Source organism: Diuraphis noxia, unplaced genomic scaffold (assembly GCF_037042655.1).
Source record: "Diuraphis noxia isolate RWA-SAM2 unplaced genomic scaffold, SU_Dnox_SAM2 contig0002, whole genome shotgun sequence".
NCBI lineage: Eukaryota > Metazoa > Arthropoda > Insecta > Hemiptera > Aphididae > Diuraphis > Diuraphis noxia.
Genome location: NW_028301712.1, coordinates 52098904 through 52115935, shown reverse-complemented (window position 1 = coordinate 52115935; position 17032 = coordinate 52098904). Strand labels below are relative to the sequence as shown.

Genomic DNA, 17032 nt, shown 5'->3' with positions numbered 1-17032 from the left:
ACAAATAAAAATAATAAATAATAATGAAAAAGTTATAATTAAATATATATTTTTTTATTTTAGGATGAAAACGTACTAATTGTAGAACCTTTTGATACTATAATGCAATTTATAATTTTTATTTTATTAAATTTTGTACCAAACAATTCTATTATTATAATAATGTTGTGAGTTAAACTATACAAGTTACTGAATGGCTCAGAACTTTAATTTTAAAAATATGTTGATCAAGGAGTTAAATATTTAAACTCAAATCTTAAAATTGCTTTCCTGGACAATTTCATAAAAACGATTTAAAACCTTTTTATTCTAGACCCACGTAATTATAATAATGTATCGTGTATAATTAAAGTTATTATTTTTGTATTAGATTCAAATAATTATCAAACATTTAGTTTTTAATATTCTTTACACTTAAAAAGTATACAAATATGATAAAAAAATTTTTTTAATTTTAATTACGCGTAGTACTAGTGTTACTATATTTCGCTCTAACTTCTAATACTACGCCAATGTACCTATATTTAATAATAAATATAGATTATACTATTTTATTTATTAGTTACATATGAGATAATAAGTATATAATCTATAAATATTTATAACTGAAGTAATTGACGAATGATCCCATTATTTATCTATCCATGGAGCCAAATTTATTTTTGTTATTGAGTTACAAGATACCAATGGATTACTGAAAAAAAAAACAATTGATTATTTGTATATTTTATGAATCGAGTAAAAAACACTTAACAATTTTTCATTAATAATGGTATTCGCAAGGATTATAATAATAACGTTATTAAATCAATTAACACTTTTAAAAGTGTATACCTAATATGATTTTGGGTATTAAGCATTTAAACAGTAATACGATATTTTATTCTTATATTTAAATACATAATGAAAAATATAATAAACATTTGTAAGATAAAACTGTTAAAATACCTGTGTATGCGTATATGTATTGTAAAAATTTATGTGGAAGCGATTTAAATTGTAAATAATAAAATTTGAAAGTAGATACTCACCGACTACTGGGTACATCGAATGCATTTCGTTGTATGAAACGAATGTCTGACGTCACACACATTATGAAAGCCAATGTCGTTTTTCGTATTTCTTTAAGTTGGCCTTTTTCAATTAGGTACAATAATATTAATTAAAAATATATATATATCAAACAGTAAAGTTATAATGAATATAAAAACGTACTACTGTACTTAAATTCTTAAATTGTATAACCGTCAACGTTACCTACCTAAGGTAAAAGAACCAGGTTGATTTCCAAATTCATAATAAAATCTGTCACCAAATTTCCATCTGAAAAACATTTCACCGATAACGCATTGGAATGTGTGCCCAAATATGGATCCAGGTTTTTGTTTTTCTAAAATACCAGCTGCGTAATAGTCAACATCGTTCACATGTTCGTATATGCTAGCTAAAGCGTCCACGTTCTACATAACATTTTTAAATTTATAAAATATTTTTGATAAACAAGAACGTAGGTATGCGATGCATTTATGATTTATTTATAAAAGTATTAAGAGGGCGCAACACCCGCATTTGTTGTTTTAACCTGACAAACGCGTAACGTAGCAAATTTACTCTCAGATTTTCACGGTTTACTGCGTTGGCTCAAAAATTAAAGTGAATAAAACTATTATAAAACTTGATGGTAAGAACATTATCTGTGTTTTTTCCGAAGTTTTTTTTACGATAATTCAGTTTTTAAGTGTGTTATGGGCAGTGGCGTGCGCAGGAATTTGGTATGGGGGGGGGGATGTCATAAATAAAAATGTATTATGTTTATGTTGATGAACTAGAGATCCAAAATCCACTCGTTAGAAGACTAAAAAAAAGCCCATGGGGGGGATATATCCCCCATCATCCCCCCCTGCGCACGCCACTGGTTATGGGTGTATAATAAAAATTCTCATAACTCACTTAAAAACTGAATTATCGTAAAAATACTTCCAACAAAACACAGATAATGTTCTTACTATTAAGTTTCATAATAGGTCTATTCACTCTAGTTTTTAAGGTAACGGAGTAAAACGTGAACTGATGAGCGTAAATTTGTTATGCTACGCGTTTGTAAGACTGAGAAACAAATACGGGTGTTGCGCACTCTTAAGTCATTACTTTTTTACTAATTTGATCGGTAAAGTCACCAAATGTTCTGGCTGCTCTCAATCCGCACAGTTGCCTGAATTTATTATACGAGGGTTCACCGAAATCTCGGCCGCGTTCTATGTCTAAGGTAATCAAGTCAGAACCGTCCGTTTTGTTAAAGCTTTTGAATAGGAATTCAGTGATCTGGATTAAACAATTGAAATATTTATTGTTTAAAAATAATATTATATTTTTTTCTACGATTAATACAATAATTATAACAATTTCTGTAATCAAAACCGAAATAAAACACCTCTTTAGTAAAAAATTGATCTTGTCCCTGTGCGTGTTGAGTTAGCATTCCTCTGATGAGACTATCATAATTGTCTTTATCTTGTACAATGTCAGATCTCAAAAAAATATCACTTAGACGTAACTTTGATGTGGTTTGTCTAGATTCACTAACTAAACTGTAAAATAAATCATATTATTAATACAATTGAAATAGGTTTCTATAGAACAATGCTGTTATGATTAAGTAATTTCATTACTCCATAGACCCTTGTATATAACTGTGGAGACCTCTATACGCAGCAGCGGTAAAACTAGTAAATGTAGTCGGGTTTAAGAATGCGTCATAATTATTGTCAAAGCCATCACTTAACGGTAGTAAATTATTTGCTTTGCAATAATCTCGGCCTGTAATTATTAAAATAATAATATAATAATAACAATATATTATACGCATGTTATTATGTCGAGTATTTAATGTATAGTGTACAGTACCTATACATATAACTCTATAATAGTTGTTTATTTTACTATTGAAAATCAAACACAAAAAATAATAGTATTCAGCACCCACCCAAAATCACCGGCAAAAATTCATTGTATGTAACATGCTGATACATTGCAATAACTAATCTCCTTGCTTGGTGGTATATTTTTTCATCGTTCCATGTTGGGTTTAATTTTTTGAACTCATCACACAGTAAGTTATGTAGTCTCATTAAGGAAATTGTATTTACTGCCATATTGGGATGTTGGTTAACTCTTGAGTCTCCTGAAACCAATGAAAAATTCAAACAATGATTATTAATACAGTTGAATATATTAGAATTTAATAAGATACATTTATTAACAATTTTATATTAGGAATAGATTCAAAGATTTGAATAAAACATGTATTTTTATTGAAAAATGTCACTCAATGCATATTATTTTGTCAGTAAACCCATAAGTAATATTCTGATGTATGATATAGTTATGTGGACAAAATAGTAATACTGGATTCAATTTTGAAAAAAAAAAAACAATCTGTGAAATAATGTTGGAATGTGAATAACTGATACATATTTATTCGATAAGAACCATTGCACTTTTTGGTTAGTCAAAAGTATGTTATTGATAATTATTTAATTATTACTTAATGTTTTAGTTGATTTATAGGTATACTTTAATAGTTTTAATATGTCTCATATTTTGTAGCTACAATTATTGTTTTAATGATTTTTAACAGTGCACGAAGTTAAAGAATTATATTTGTTTAGATATGTTAAACAGCCTATTTAGAAACGAGGTTATTATAATTTATTAATATATTAATTCATAAAAATGCCTGCAATTTTAAAGATTACATTTTGTAATTTAGAAACATATCGCTTAATATTTTGAAGAGAAAACTAAAACTAAAATAATACACGTTACTATACACATTAATTGTTTAATTGGCACAATTATTATAATATAAACATATTTAATTTTCAACTACACAACTTGATTTAGCTGTTAATACCGAGCTATTTAAGTGATTTTTTCAAAGATTCCATTACGATTTATTAATTAATTTGTTTTTTGTTAGTTCCTACCCGCCTAAATGATAATCTATATCATGACTTATCAGTGAAAAGGTTTTTAAACTAAATTCAAGACGAATAAAACTGATTTTATTGTTTTAAAAATTCACAAATTTAAAAAAAAACCTCAAATAGTTTAACGAACATATGAATTTGAATTACCTGAAGCATAGCAAGCCGAATTATCTGCAGGGACGTTGCATGACTGTGTTGGTTTTTTGACATTTGATAAGTATGATTTTCCGTTAGGTCCAGTCTGTGTTTTGAGCTTACCATTCATAAGTGTACGTAAACTTTTTGCTGTAACAGCATCTGAACCGTACAACGCGGAACAATCAATAAAACTAGTAACGCCAATAAGCTAAAATACAAAATTACAATATATATTATTGTTTATTTTTAGGCATAGGCTTGATGTGGGGAAAAAGCCGGGGGTATAGTTTATAATGATTCGATTACACAACATAATACATTCAAAAATCTAACTAAAAAAAATATATCTCAAGAGGCCATGGCTTCTTTATCCCTATTACCATTCTACGCGTATGTTTTTAATTAAAATGTATTTAATGTATAAGTTTTATAATATTTTAAATATTAATAAATTTGTAGTTTTGGAAATTGTATTATAGATTATAATGCTTACTTGTCTGACTGGTTGGATCTGACAACCAATGTCTGATGTATCAGCTGATCGTGGAATGGACATACATCGTTTTTTCGAACCAGGGTCGTCTTGCGGTATTGTTATTGGAAGGCACCCTTTTGGCAGAAATCGTGGAGTCGTACCGTCTGGGTTACAACACTCAAGTTTACCGCCATTTACTTTAATACAACACATTTTTATTATTAAGATATGTTTTTATATACCTATTACTAATTAATAAATATTTTAAATTTTAATAACCTATCTATTTTAGATTGAAAAAATCAATAAAATAATTAAAATATTATATAAATAATTTTAAAATATGCTTCGATTATTTATGTTAGATTTTTACATGCGTGTCGAAATGATTTTGACTACAGCGATCCTATTAAAAAAAAGTCTATAGTTTTTAAATTCATTAACTTAATTTAAAATATATTAAGTTGGTTGGTGAAATTCAGAGCAACTTAAGTTAGAACCTTAAGGTTTCAGATAATTATTTACTTATCACAAAATTGTCTCTTAACTCATCTTCTGTTATTAAATATTATATTGATTGCAGTTATATAAAAATAAATTCAACATATACGTTTTATAATATAAATAGGTTTAGGTATATACGAGTGGTACCACTGGCGTATTTTAGGGGAAAGAGGCTATGGGGGCGATCACTTTCTCATGACTTGAATAATTATTGGTTTTATATTGGAACAGTATAAGCAATATTAAATATGCTACCGGAAATCTCTTTGAAATTTAATACTTATCATTATTTCTATTAGAAAAGTGTCAATATTCATCAGACCCTTAAATAAAAACAGTTCACAGTGATATAAATAGGGTTGAATTTAAGCTTGTGTTTAATAATTTTAGTATACCCCTCATACAGCTAGATAAAATACGCATCTGAGTGGTTAAACCATATCAAATACGAATACCTAACGTTAAGTGGATTCATGCAATACAAATATGTTGAATGTTATTATGATATTTAAAATACCTACGAAATACCAATGTGTCATAACTTATTACCAAAAATGTATTAAAATATTGTATTTTTTTTCTTCATATGATACAATGTTATCTATGAAAATATACTATTTCGTTGTAATACATAATATTTGCAGCCAAGTGTCACCAATGGGTGACTTCTTAATTCAAAATATTCATGCTACTATAATAATATCATCATATATACTTATTGTGCTATGTTATACAGATTGTGTATTTCAAATTGTAAAATAAAAAAAATAAATACATAATATTATTATATAATATGTACATAAATGATTGCATGTAAAAATGTATAGGTAATAATATATTATCTTATTATACATTAATTTATACGATTATACTAACATAAATTTTATGCCATTGGTGGCTAACGACAACTACTGAAAAGATGACCTAAAAGTGAGAAAAGGGTAAAATAAGGTCTACGACTGACAACCAATTATACAATTTAATTGTGGTGTACTAAACAGTAAACACGCATATTATTATTTTGAAATAATATTTTTTGGTATGAAATTATATGATACGCAATAATGAAACATTTTAATATGACTATGACAAATGTTTAAGTATATTTTATTTTTTAACAAAAAAAAGATTTTCACCTGAACGTTTAGGAAATGCCAATTCGGTATCATGTGCAATCATTTGTCCGAATTGTGTGACCAATACATTATGTTCCAATGCAGGTTTATCCATATCTATGAATAAAGTTGTTCGTAAATGTCTGGAATTTGGCAATTCGCGACCTGAAATCGCTTTTCTTTGCTGCGATTTACCTTAAATTGTAGTAATACGTTAAACATCGATATTATTTTTATTTTTTTTAGTAAACATTGTTTTAGTAAACATTTTTTTTTTTTTTTTTTTTAAATAATATGTTTATTATTTATACTATTATTAAATAAATAATTAATAGATAATAGAATCAAGGGAAACTAATATAATAATGTTTGGTATTATACATAGTTACCATCCGAGTAATTTGCATCAATAATTCGAGTATTCGCTATATTCGTTTGTCCCCAAACTGGAAAATTCAAATTATTACAACTGCCATCTATAGTTCTGAATGGTGCATTGGGATCACACTTGGGCTTAGAGAAGCATCTATCGGCAAGGTCAATGTCTATCGGTTGTAACAGTCCAATGGATTTTGATGGAGCCATTAGAGATCTAATGGAAATTTTTAAAACAATACATTCATTAATAACATGGAATGCAATGTCGATGCATAATAATTTATTAATATTTAATTTTAATTTACGGTATCTTAGCTGGATTTAAATCTAAAACTGCAGGTTCATCTCTTATTATAGTCACATTATGAGTTCCTTCATCTCGAAAGAAATTGTTTTTCTTGAGATTATTATTTTTAGCTTGTAAGCACCGTGATTTTGGTCGGTTATTTTTATCTACGTAAATAACAATTATGATATGAGTTATGAAAATGTTAAATTATGTTTTCTTTGCCTATACATTTTAATTAAATGATTTTATTTAAGATATATTCACCTGATTTGAGTCCGGCTCCTTCATTATTATGAAAATTACACGACGCACAAACAAATAACGCAAAAACAATGATTCTTTTCATTTTTTTATTTTTAACAACTGTCAACTATGCTACGGTCACAACTGAAACGCATTGAGGTCTTAGCTATGTATGTTTGGATTGCCGTAGCCCTACTTACCTATATATAGGTTTGAATTTTAAATATCATGCTTAAACAATACTATCTTACAGTATTACAAATAATTACAATGGTATTACAATTTAAACTGTTGCGGCCATTAAATTGGCGCTCGTTACATTAAACATAATAATTAGTGCTTTTGGTCAGCTAATCTTGCCCGGCCACAGGTACCTCTATACTTATGAGTGATTATCACTATACATGCAAATTTGTTTAGGTAAATATTTATAATTAAACAATTATTATCATATTTTGCATAATTGAATTTAGATCTAGTTTGAAAAAGTAAATTGAATACGACCGTCATATTTATATATCATTAGAACTTATTTCAATCGTAGAATTATTTCGTAAAAATTTGAATATATTCCTCCCAATATGGATAGGCATACCGGTTTACGGCAATGTGATAAGGATTTTGCTTGGAATAAATTAATTACACAACTGAAGATGTTTTATTATTTATTTGAACTGCAATAGTGTGGTGGTCTTGTATTGGTAGGTCGGTAGGTTATATATTATATGTCTATGGATATAATATTATAATAATTTGTAATTTTCACATTCTAATATAAAAACTATATAAGAATTAGTTTTAATATAAATTATTATTATTATTATTATTTTGATTTAATTTTTCATTGTTTTAGCTAAAAATGAACATAAGAAATACAATAACATAACTCTAATTATTTTCATGAGTTGTATGTTATTTTAAGACAATGAGTATAACTTATATACGATAATTTAATGTTATCACTTAGTACCGTACAATGTTTTAATAGTCACGTTCATCAGAGAGCAGTTTTAATTTTGAGAGAGGAAATTAAAAACGAAAATATTTAAGCTATTATAATAAAATCATCACGTATTTATCATCAAATTAATTTTAGAGAAGCAAAAAGCAAGAAAAGGTTATATTACATGAAAACCAAAAGTATTTTTTATTTGGAAAAAAAGCTAAATAAATTATATACATTTTATAATTAAAGTTATAGAGTCGGCTTTTATTAATCCAAAAGGCGTACAATATTTAGAAAGTATACAATATCATTATATGCATGGAATCCAAGAATTGTATTCTAATATTAATCTTCTTTCCAAGCAGACAAATCAGGTTTTGGAATGGATTTGCAGGATACCATTGGATTACTGAAAAATTATAAATACGATATTATCACAAATACAATTTTTTTCTGTTGATTAATAATTATTATTTTGACATGGATTTACTATAAACACTATTACCTAATATAATGAATAATTCAATTAGATAACTAAATTATTGAACTATAGGTAGTTTAGCACATAACTTATTCTATCATTCATAACCAGTATCTAAAAAACATCAATTTTAAAAATAACGATATTTCTATTTCTCTATAAAATATAAAATTAGATATCGTATATTGTATACAGAAACAGTTCGTTTATGATATTACAAAATACTTATATGTAATATATATACGTCAAATATTTCTTGTTTCTCAAATCAATTGTTATTTAGACATGTATCTCTAATAAGCACTTAATTTAATTTAACATTCAATTTATTTCTCCATTCGTAAAATTTCAATTTAAAAATGGTGATAGATATTTCTGTTCATCCATTAAATGCTAGTACACGGAGCATATAAGGGCTGTAGGATTGGGTGGTGCGATCCATATATATATTATATACAATTATTTACGGCTTATTTTATCGACTACTACGCATGTGTGTAGTACAACTGTACAACAGGACCAATCAAGCAGCGTAGAACTACATCATGACCCTTCCTCCGTTTATTATTACTATTAGTATAAGGTCTATGATTTAATGTGTTATTATGATATAGGTACATAAACAGTTTCCTTTAACTACAATATGCATAGTGTGTCACAATGTGTCACATATTTTGTTTCTGTAAATTGGTAATTATCTTGACTTGAATTTGGCCACAAATACTACTAGTTACTATCTCAAGGCTTGAACACATCACATATTATTTCACCATAACCAGTAAACAATGTCAATTTAAAAATAACTATATTTCTATTAGTCCATCGTTATATAATATTAGATATTATGGGCACCTATGAAAAAATAGTTTGACTAAAATTACAGAAAAGATAATGTTGTGTAGTAGAAGGTATACTCACCGACTACTGGGTATTTCAAACATATTGCGTTGAACAGAATAAATGTCTGATGTTAAACACACGATAAGTGCTAAGGTTGTTTTTCTTATTTCATTTAGTTGTTCTGTTAAACAAAGAATATGGATATTTATGGCTATTATAACATTGGTCAGTGAATAGCGGTATCAAAAAATATTATATTATAATTATATAATAATTTATTATACTTGTTGCCATACTTTAATAGGATTGGTAGTATAAGTTACCTAATTTGAAAGAACCAATCTGATTTCCGAATTCGTAATAATATCGATCACCATACTTGAATCTGAAAAACATTTCTCCAACAACACATTGGAAAGTATGACCTAATAGAGATCCGGGTTTTGATTTTTCTAAGAGGCCAGCAACGTAATAGTCGATATCGTCTACGTGTTCGTACATTTTCGATAAGGCCTCAATATGCTTTGTTAGATATGTTTTTCAATAAATTATAAATAATTCATTAAGCGTTATAGATTTTGATAAAATATATATGTAAATGCTATGCAAAATATCTGAAGTTTTACTTTTTTGTCTATTTGATCGATCAAACTGTCAAAGGTCTTAGCTTCACTCAATCCGCAGAGTTTCCTAAATTTATTATAAGGTGGCTCTCCGTAATCTCTACCGCGTTCCATGTCTATGCTGACTAAGTCAACTCTTTGGTGTCTTTCCGGAATTCTGATTGCGGACTCACTTATCTAAACAAATAATAAAAAGTTAGCAATGGCGACTGTAACTGAATATCTAATAGATATTGTAAATAGGTACCTCTTCTGTAAAATATTGATCTACTTCTTGTACATGTTGTGTAAGTAATCCTCTAGTGAAGCTATCATAATTATCTTTTCTTTGTACAATATCGGGCTTAAAAAAGAAATCACTCAACCGTATTCTCGATGTTATTTTTCGGGTTTCACTCACCAATCTGTAATAAAATAAAAACTATTACGATTGTGATTAGAGAAATGGGAATGATGATGTATATCAGGGTAGTTTAAAATTTGAATTGTATTGACAATAGAAAACATCTAAACTTTAAGTTTAATTTACAGTTAAAAAAAAAAAAAATTATGAAATTATTGGAAATAAAATAGCAATAATAAAAAAATTATTAAAATTTGTCTCATTAGTTTTCATTGTTTGTCTGAATAGAAATCACTGAAAATAAATACATAAGCAATATTTTAAATAATTTTAGAATAAAAATAAAAATGTTATCTTTCCTACCTGGAAAAAAAAAGTATAAAAAAATGATGATAAGGATCAATATTCATTAATAGGTAGCTAAAAAAAAACCCAAAATAAAATTATAGGCATTCTGAATCAAAGAGCATGAAATTAATTTTTTAGCAAATTAAGTGTTTTATAGGATCAAAGAAAACAATGTAAAAGTCAACAATATCCTATCTTTAATTATGATGGTCTCAAGAACAACACAAAATCGTTCTTTTTATTATACAGGGTGTCCCACAGAGATCTGACATTCTGACAAATGAAATAACTTTTGTTCTAATCAATATTTAAAAAAAATTTCTTTTAAATATAATTCATAAACACTTGCGCTACATTTTTTAACACTGAAAATAAAAAACTTAAAAATTGATACAATTTTTTTCGAAATATTCAATATAGACAATTTGTAAATCTGATTTGTAGAAAAATTTATATGGTAAAAACACTTATTTAAGTCAAATGGCTGATTTTTTACAATTTTTTTAAATATCAATATTTTTGTTAAGTAAATTACGATCTAGTTTATCTTAGAAACCTTGTAATTTAAAAAATAATAATAAATTTTTTTTTAAATATTTTATAAGAACATTTTTAAATATAAGTGCATGTTAAAACTAATTATTTTATTTATTGTATTTATTTTAATAATATGTGATGTATAAACTATAAATTACTATAATGTACCTAACGAAAATATTGATATTTAAAAAAATTTTTAAAATCAGCCTTTTGACTTAAATAAGTGTTTTTACCATATACATTTTTCTGAAAACCAAATTTACAAATTGGCTATATAAACAAATAAATTTTTAAGTTTTTTATTTTCAGTATTAAAAAATAAAAAATGTAGCGCAAGTGTCTATGGATTATATTTAAAAGACATTAAAAAAAAAATATTGATTAGAACAAAAGTTATTTCATTTGTCAGAATTTCAGATTTCTGTGGGACACCCTGTATTTTATATACCTACTCAAGAAATCCACGTATGGAGCTATGCATAGATCTGTATGCAGCGGCAGTAAAGCTAGTGGTTGTAGTTGGATTTAAATATTGATCGTAACTATCGTCAAATCCTCTAGTCATTGGTAGTAAATAGTTTTCTCTGGCAAAGTCTCTTCCTGCAGTGAACAAAATAAAGATGATGTTAAATATATGCGTAATATTCGTTAAATCTATTAGTCATCGGGGTAGTAAATAGTTTTCACATTCAATAATATTTCATCCTTTATCGATTAAAACTAATAATAGGTAATATTAAATACATCTGTAGTGCATTTATCATATTTTAATGCAATATCCATGTTTAATATTTAATCTTCTTTAATGACATACATTTAGACAGGTTGAACATTTTATATGCTATTTCAGCGTGCCTACGTTATATAACAAGATTTATTCTCATTTAAATAATCTCACGCTGTTTCAAATAATTATAATATGGGTACATTTGTTTGCAATTTCGTTGCATTTTGTGATTTTTTTTATGTACACCATTTGAGTATATTAAAGTTTCACAAAATGATTAGATGTAAAATATGTGCTATATATAACTAACTTAAAATTTTAAAATCAGTTCAGTTAATTTATAAGATAAAAGATATACTTGAAACAAAAAATTGAAAGTATATTTTATTTGTGCTAAACTACTGTTTTTTTGCTGAGGATTAAAATATGTAGGTATTCTAAATACTTTTCAAAATAAGTATTTTTATCTGTACTTGAATACTTTTAAAAAGTATCTTTTACAAGACTGCCAACATCTAATATTCTAATATTGTGTGCAAGAATAAGATACGATTGCATTTATAGAATTGAATTAAGTTTATATCTCACTTGTGCAAAATTATTACATTTTCTATTATATGACCAACCTAAAATTATTGGAACGAGTTCATTGTATGTAATGTGTTGATGCATTGCGATGAGTATTCTTCTGGATTCTTGGTATATTCGCTCATCATTCCAATTGGGGTTCAAGCCACTAAGCTCATCACATATATAGTTATGTAGTCTCAACAATGAAGTTGTAACAACTGCCATTTCTGGATGTATGTTAATTCTTGGGTCACCTGGTAAAAAACAAATACATAATAATATATTGCAATATTATACTCACATAAGACATAATGTTAATTATTATAATTAAATGTGAATAAAAAGAAAAAGTTATAAAACATTTAAATATTGTAAATATTGAAGTAGAATTATTAAATACAACTGTTATATGTGTTCATTCACACACATTTTAGTTGTATCCTTTATTATTTTATATGTTTACTTAAAATATTATACAATTATGTACATACCACATAATGCAAGTTCAGCACATTAAGTAACGTGAATCCAAAATTAAAATAACATTTTACAGTTTTACGGCTTATACGTGCTTTTAGGCAAGGTTGAATTACACACCTTAAATATTTCGGCATATTGCACTCAACACAGAAAACAGATTATATTGATTTATTGTTTTAAAGTCAAAAAGTGGTTATGTAAAATTGCTCTATCTATATTTCCAATCATTACATAAATATCAGTCAGTGTTTGAATGCATCATTTGTATTTTCAGTGTTAATAGTTTTTTTTTTTAAATTATTATAATTATTGTTTTATAATATAGCTACAATTTAAAATAAGGTGGACAAATGGGTACCGTTCTGATATTCAGTAATTATTGTCGAATATGTCATTGTAATACTATAATGGATGTGTTAAATTTGAATTTAATGATAATTGTATAAAAAAAAATGATTCTTAACGGAGACCATCCCTTGTCAACCTAGCATACTTGAATAAATAATCAAATTAATTGATAGGCAGGTATAGTTAATAATTGCTAAAATATCTTATTTCGTCTAAATTTGAACTTAAAATATTTCTTAAAATAACTATATAGGTATATACGAATTTTAGATTTTGGTTATAGACTTTTGAAAAATCTTGTTTACAATTTTTAATCCACAACTATTTAAATTAAAATCTTTTACGGCTTTGTTGAATTCTGTTCAACATTGAACCTTAAATGCTAATAACATAAACTCTGAATGTGTACCTTCAATATGCTCAGCTTATATTAAAATAACTTATGGGAAACTTACATTTTTGTTCCAAGACTTTTGATTTTGATCAAATGAAAAAATTAACACCTAAAGAGTTAAATTAGATTGCCAGTTTTATTTTTGAATTCTAACAAATAGCCTTTCGAACATATTATAATTAATCAAATACAAGACTATTCGAAGAGAAGATTTATCGATTATATGAACTGTCAATCTTAAATTTTTGACTTTCAAACAAAAGATTGTCGAATAGGTTACCGGCCCACTTATAATATGTATATTATACTATATTAATAAATTGTTTATGTTTCATGAATTTATATTGATTAATATATTTTCACGAAGTTTTTGAATATGAATTGTTCATTTATAAATTATAAGTAGGTACTTAAAACAACTATTATTTTTATTTATTTTTATTAATTGTTTATGGCATCAACTACATGGTTATTAGCCGGCGTTACATATTAAATTTACATTAATTACTTACATACCTGCTTAATTTCTACTTATTACCTATATTTAAAGATTTACATTTTAATCAAAGTTAACAACTATTATTATATATCAGTTATCGCCAGATTTGCTATTTATGAATTTAATAACGAACAAGTATCTACTGATCTAGATATTGTTTTTAAATTACAAATTACGATATTATTATTATATTACCTGAAAGGTAGCACACTGTGCTATCTTGAGTTACGTTACAAAGTTCTGTGGCTTTTTTTATATTAGGTAAGAACGATTTTCCGTTAGGTCCCAATTGTCGCCTGAGCTTTCCGTATTTAAATGTTCTTATAGAAAGCGATGTTTCATAGTCCGACCCATATAATACCGATGCGTCGATAAAACTGGAGGCTCCAAATATCTAAAATTAACAAATTAATGCTAATTTTTAATTTTTAATTTTTGTTATAAAGCTATATTTGATTTATATTATTAACTGATGAAAATTATGATTATATTCTTTTAGAATTTACCTACGTATAATGAGTACAATTACTTACTTGTCTGACCGGTTTAATGTTACAACCCTTATCCGATGTGTCAAGTGCTCTGGGAATGGATAAGCATCGGTATTTTGACTCTGGTTCGTCGTATGGGATTCTAATCTGAAGGCATTCTTTTGGTAGAATTTCTGGCGTTGAACCATCATCATTGCAACACTTTACTGGGCCATAAGGTCCTTTTAAATAATTATATCGTTTAGATTTCAAAAATATGGAATGTGTTTGGAATTATCCTATTTAAATTACAATTAACAAATAATCATTCTTCTTGTATTTTGAATTGAAATATCCTATCGTACACGTATATTACGAACAGATAATTAATATATATATATATATATATATTGCTAGACTTATTAAAAAAATATATTTTTTGTTTTCAAATCATGCATAATATGGGAAAATAATGATATGATATATTGATAATTACCTGTTTTAATAAATTACATATTTTATTAAGATCTACAAAAAAAATAAAAGCAAAATAAATGATACACAATACACATGTATTATTAATTTACTACCTACTGTTTATATTGCTAGGTGTTGGTTTCTGATTTTTAGTTAGCTAATTGTTAGTAATAAAATCTTAACTAAAATTTCAACTTATACTAAAATTTTTTGAGTATTTCATTTTAGCCTACTATACAACGTAACATTTAAATCGAACAAAATTTAAATTTTAGTAAGATCGCATTTTGAATTTTTAAACGGTAACAATAACAACAAGAAATAAGTGAAGTTAAAGCAAAATTAGGGAGTTAATTTTGATTCTCTATTATTATAATATGTTAATATGTATAGTATTTTTCACTTAAATTTAATTAGGTATTTTATCAGTTTGAGTAAAATTTAAATAATATTAGTTTTTTAACTTGTAATTACTTAGCATTGATCAATTGACGTTTTAAAAATAATCAATGGAGTCGTCAAATTATTGTGTTTACTTAACCATCTCCGTTTTAAATATTTATTTTCAAATAGATACGAATCGTTTTTAATCAATAATTTTACATTCTGCATTGTAAAAACTATTATTATTTTTGGAAACGCTTACCTTTTTCTTTGATTAATGTGTTTGCTGTATCGTGTGTAATGATTTGGGCATACTGCATGACAAATAAATTATGTTTCGGTGAAGATTTGTCAACGTCTTTAAATATAGTCTTACGTATTTTTCTGACTTCTGGTAATTCACGACCAGATACCGATTTTCTTGGCTGGGAATAACCTGTGATTAAATAATTTTATTATAATTATATAACAATTAAACATTAGGTATTTTGTAATAGGTATTCAATAAAATATATACCATCTGAATAATTTGCTTGAATAATTCGAGTGTTTGCTGTGTTGGTTTGTCCCCAAGTTGGGTATAGTAAATTATTACAACTACCATCTATGGTTCTGTACTTGTTAAAAAAATCACACTGGGGCCTAGGAAAACATTGGTCCGCGAGACTAATTTCTTGTGGATTCAGAAATCCAGTGCACCTTGAAGGGTCCATTAAAGACCTATAATAATTATTATTATTAACTATATCATACTACTAAAATAATACATTATATATTATATATATAAAGATATTTAATAATATGATATAATTAAACAAAAAATAACTAAATTTTAACGAAAAATAAGTAGGTAGATTGGTATTGTTATTATAATGATTATAGTATTTTGATTTTAATTTACGGTATCTTAGAAGGATATGTATCTAATACTGGCACATCGCTCATTGTAAAATCTTGTGTCTCTTCACCTTGAATATTGTTGGTCTTTACAATCTCATTCCTGGCACGTATTTTTGGCGTACCATAAGTGTCTGCAACATAAGAATCTAATATTGTTACAAAATTATAGCCAACATATTATTATTATAATTATCAACAAATTTTAGATTAAACTATTTATTTACATGCGTTGGATTCGTTTTTTACATTATGAGAATTGTCACAGTCACACGATAAGCTGACAAGAAAGACTAACAAAATTATAACTCTCTCCATTGTTGAACTCTAATAAATAACGTGACTACTGTGACTGATATTAGTTTTATACATTTAGATATCCATAGTCCTATTTAGTTATGTATCAGTTTGACTGTGCTGACGTTTACATAATTTACCATCACATAAAATATATCACGTTGCAATAAAATAAATTTAAAATGTTAGCAAATAACAAAATTGTTTCTTACGATTTAATTTAAATACAAACTACCG

General features: G+C 26.4%; 2 protein-coding genes across 3 annotated transcripts; both read right to left on the bottom strand.

Annotated features, from left to right (window-relative positions):
* Window positions 1-278: 278 nt before the first annotated feature.
* On the bottom strand, window positions 279-7323 carry LOC107168978 (immunomodulatory peroxidase-like). Its single transcript, XM_089220632.1, has 13 exons — window positions 7153-7323; window positions 6905-7052; window positions 6611-6813; window positions 6243-6416; window positions 4621-4799; window positions 4137-4335; window positions 2984-3181; window positions 2670-2817; window positions 2432-2588; window positions 2149-2322; window positions 1262-1460; window positions 1032-1134; window positions 279-694 (listed from the first exon to the last, which is right to left on the bottom strand). The coding sequence occupies exons 1-13, from the start codon at window positions 7232-7234 to the stop codon at window positions 631-633; spliced, it is 2028 nt and encodes a 675-aa protein (XP_089076758.1). The 5' UTR covers window positions 7235-7323; the 3' UTR covers window positions 279-630.
* A 936-nt stretch (window positions 7324-8259) lies between these two features.
* On the bottom strand, window positions 8260-16843 carry LOC107168981 (salivary peroxidase/catechol oxidase-like). 2 transcript variants are annotated; one of them, XM_015518553.2, is made up of 13 exons: window positions 16726-16843; window positions 16503-16632; window positions 16119-16321; window positions 15864-16037; window positions 14804-14982; window positions 14466-14664; window positions 12606-12803; window positions 11705-11852; window positions 10269-10425; window positions 10025-10198; window positions 9722-9920; window positions 9477-9579; window positions 8260-8486 (listed from the first exon to the last, which is right to left on the bottom strand). In XM_015518553.2, the coding sequence occupies exons 1-13, from the start codon at window positions 16814-16816 to the stop codon at window positions 8423-8425; spliced, it is 2019 nt and encodes a 672-aa protein (XP_015374039.1). In that variant the 5' UTR covers window positions 16817-16843; the 3' UTR covers window positions 8260-8422. The 2 variants fall into 2 exon arrangements, with proteins under 2 accessions (XP_015374039.1, XP_089077337.1); XM_089221211.1 differs by having other exon boundaries at window positions 16503-16647; window positions 16726-16836.
* Window positions 16844-17032: the final 189 nt, after the last annotated feature.

What these genes read in the sequence shown, in the direction of transcription:
- LOC107168978 (XM_089220632.1), bottom strand. Translation starts at nt 7,234, where the DNA reads ATGAAAAGAATCATTGTTTTTGCGTTATTTGTTTGTGCGTCGTGTAAT. An exon ending in TATATACAAGGGTCTATGGA is followed by an intron (nt 2,589 to 2,669) that starts GTAATGAAATTA and finishes TTTATTTTACAG; the next exon opens with TTTAGTTAGTGAATCTAGAC. An exon ending in ATCAATTTTTTACTAAAGAG is followed by an intron (nt 2,323 to 2,431) that starts GTGTTTTATTTC and finishes TGTTTAATCCAG; the next exon opens with ATCACTGAATTCCTATTCAA.
- LOC107168981 (XM_089221211.1), bottom strand. Translation starts at nt 16,816, where the DNA reads ATGGAGAGAGTTATAATTTTGTTAGTCTTTCTTGTCAGCTTATCGTGT. An exon ending in TCGATCAAATAGACAAAAAA is followed by an intron (nt 9,921 to 10,024) that starts GTAAAACTTCAG and finishes TATCTAACAAAG; the next exon opens with CATATTGAGGCCTTATCGAA. An exon ending in GATTGGTTCTTTCAAATTAG is followed by an intron (nt 9,580 to 9,721) that starts GTAACTTATACT and finishes TTTGTTTAACAG; the next exon opens with AACAACTAAATGAAATAAGA.